Source organism: Nomascus leucogenys, chromosome 3 (assembly GCF_006542625.1).
Source record: "Nomascus leucogenys isolate Asia chromosome 3, Asia_NLE_v1, whole genome shotgun sequence".
NCBI lineage: Eukaryota > Metazoa > Chordata > Mammalia > Primates > Hylobatidae > Nomascus > Nomascus leucogenys.
In genome coordinates this window covers 128,030,714-128,033,444 of record NC_044383.1, presented here as the reverse complement: position 1 = coordinate 128,033,444, position 2,731 = coordinate 128,030,714, and the positions used below count along the sequence as shown (strand labels likewise).

At 43.1% G+C, this 2,731-nt stretch overlaps 1 protein-coding gene across 1 annotated transcript; it reads left to right on the top strand.

The window, feature by feature from the left end:
* Nucleotides 1-1,172: 1,172 nt before the first annotated feature.
* Nucleotides 1,173-2,319, top strand: LOC100607527 (proteasome subunit alpha type-4). The gene has a single exon (XM_030809762.1). It carries the CDS (start codon nt 1,271-1,273, stop codon nt 2,054-2,056), a length of 786 nt encoding a protein of 261 aa, XP_030665622.1. The 5' UTR covers nt 1,173-1,270; the 3' UTR covers nt 2,057-2,319.
* The last annotated feature ends 412 nt before the right edge of the window (nt 2,320-2,731 follow it).

Here is a 2,731-nt window from a genome sequence, read left to right as displayed (position 1 = left end):
GGATCTACCATTCTGGGGTCTGGAGAACAGTGGCCCACTTCTCATAGCTCCACAAGGCAGTGCCCTAGTCGAGACTCTGTGTGGTAGCTCAAATCCCTAGTTTCTCTTCTGCACTGCCCTAGCAGAGGTTCTCCATGAGGGCTCCATGAGGTTCTCCAGAGGCTCTCCATGAGGGCTCCACCTCTGCATAAGACTTCTGTCCATATATCCTCTGAAATCTAGGTGGAGGTTCTCAAACCTCAATTCTTGACTTCTGCGCACTTGCAGGCCCAACATCACATATAAGCTGCCTAGGTTTGGGGCTTGCACCCTCTGAAGCAATTCAGGAGTTGTGCCTTGGCCCCTTTTAGCCATAGCCAGAGCCAAAGTGGCTAGGATGCAGGGTACCATGTCCCAAGGCTGGGTGGAGCAGTGAGGGCCCTGGGCCTGGCCCACGAAACCATTTATTGTCCTAGGCTTCCAGACCTGTGGTAGGAGAGGCTACCACCAAGATCTCTAACCTGCCCTGGAGACATTTTCCCCATTATTTTGGAGATTAACATTCAGCTCCTTGTTAGTTATGCAAATTTCTGCAGCCTGCTTGAATTCTCCCCAGAAAATGGGTTTTTCTTTTCTATCACATTGTCAGGCTGCAAATTTTCCAAACCTTTATGCTCTGCTTCCCTTTTACACATAAGATTCAATTTCAGACCATCTCTTTGTGAATGCATAAAACTGAATGCTTTCAGAAAAATCCAGGTCATGTCTTGAATGCCCTGATGCTTAGAAATTTCTTCCATAAGATACCCTAAATCATCTCTCAAGTTCAAAGTTCCACAGATCTCTAGGGCAGGGGCAAAATACCACCAGTCTCTTTGCTAAAGCATAGTGTTAGTGACATTTACTCTAGTTCCCAATAAGTTCCTTATCTCCATCTAAGACCACCTCAGCCTGGACTTCATTGTTCACCTCACAATCAGCATTTTGGTCAGAACCATTCAACAAGTCTCTAGGAAGCTCCAAATTTTCCCACTTTATCCTGTCTTCTTCCGAGACCTCCAAACTGTTCCAGTCTCTGCCCATTACCCACTTCCAAAGTTGCTTCCACCTTTTCAAGTATCTTTTTAGGGTACCCAATTCTCTGCAGTACCAATTTACTGTATTAGTCCATTCTCACACTGCTATAAAGATACTACCTGAGGGTGGTTTATTCTTCTGCGGAGTTAAGGGCTCCTTGGACATCTCAAGTCTTCAGGGTCTTCCATCTGGAACTATATAAAGTTCAGAAAACATGTCTCGAAGATATGACTCCAGGGCCACTATATTTTCTCCAGAAGGTCGCTTATACCAAGTTGAATATGCCATGGAAGCTATTGGACATGCAGGCACCTGTTTGGGAATTTTAGCAAATGATGGTGTTTTGCTTGCAGCAGAGAGACGCAACATCCACAAGCTTCTTGATGAAGTCTTTTTTTCTGAAAAAATTTATAAACTCAATGAGGACATGGCTTGCAGTGTGGCAGGCATAACTTCTGATGCTAATGTTCTGACTAATGAACTAAGGCTCATTGCTCAAAGGTATTTATTACAGTATCAGGAGCCAATACCTTGTGAGCAGCTGGTTACAGCACTGTGTGATATCAAACAAGCTTATACACAATTTGGAGGAAAACATCCCTTTGGTGTTTCATTGCTGTACATTGGCTGGGATAAGCACTATGGCTTTCAGCTCTATCAGAGTGACCCTAGTGGAAATTACGGGGGATGGAAGGCCACATGCATTGGAAATAATAGCGCTGCAGCTGTGTCAATGTTGAAACAAGACTACAAAGAAGGAGAAATGACCTTGAAGTCAGCACTTGCTTTAGCTATCAAAGTACTAAATAAGACCATGGATGTTAGTAAACTCTCTGCTGAAAAAGTGGAAATTGCAACACTAACAAGAGAGAATGGAAAGACGGTAATCAGAGTTCTCAAACAAAAAGAAGTGGAGCAGCTGATCAAAAAACACGAGGAAGAAGAAGCCAAAGCTGAGCGTGAGAAGAAGGAAAAAGAACAGAAAGAAAAGGATAAATAGACAGAATCAGAGATTTCATTACTTATTTGGGGCACCATTTCAGTGTAAAAGCTGTCCTACTCTTCCACACTAGGAAGGCTTTGACTTTTTTTAACTGGTGCAGTGGGAAAATAGGACATTACATACTGAATTGGGTCCTTGTCATTTCTGTCCAGTTGAATACTTTATTGTAATGATGATGGTTACTCTTCATGGACATCTTAATCTTCCACACACATCCCCTTTTTTTGGAATAAAATTTGGAAAATGGAAAAAAAAAAAAAGATACTACCTGAGCCTTGGTAATTTATAAGCAAAGGAGGCTTAATTGACTCACAGTTCTACACGGCTGGGAGGCCTTGGGAAACTTACAATCATGGCAGAAGGTGAAGCAGTCACCTTCTTCACAAGGTGACAGGAGAGAGTGTGAGCATGTGAAGCAGGAAAGGTCAAACACTTATAAAACCATCAAATCTCATGAGAACTCACTCAATATCACAAGAACAGCATGGGGAAAACTGCCCCCATGATCCAGTCAGCTGCCTCCCTTAACATGTAGGAATTACAGGTCCCTCCCTTGACACATGGGGATTATAGTTGGAGATGAGGTTTGGGTGGTGACACAGAGCCAAACCATATCAGAGAGGGATGTAACTCTAAAAAATATCAATAGAAAATGCCAGAAATAGGCCGGGC

Bases quoted from the DNA above. Each gene is read 5' to 3' on its own strand.
- LOC100607527 (XM_030809762.1), top strand. From the start codon at position 1,271: ATGTCTCGAAGATATGACTCCAGGGCCACTATATTTTCTCCAGAAGGT.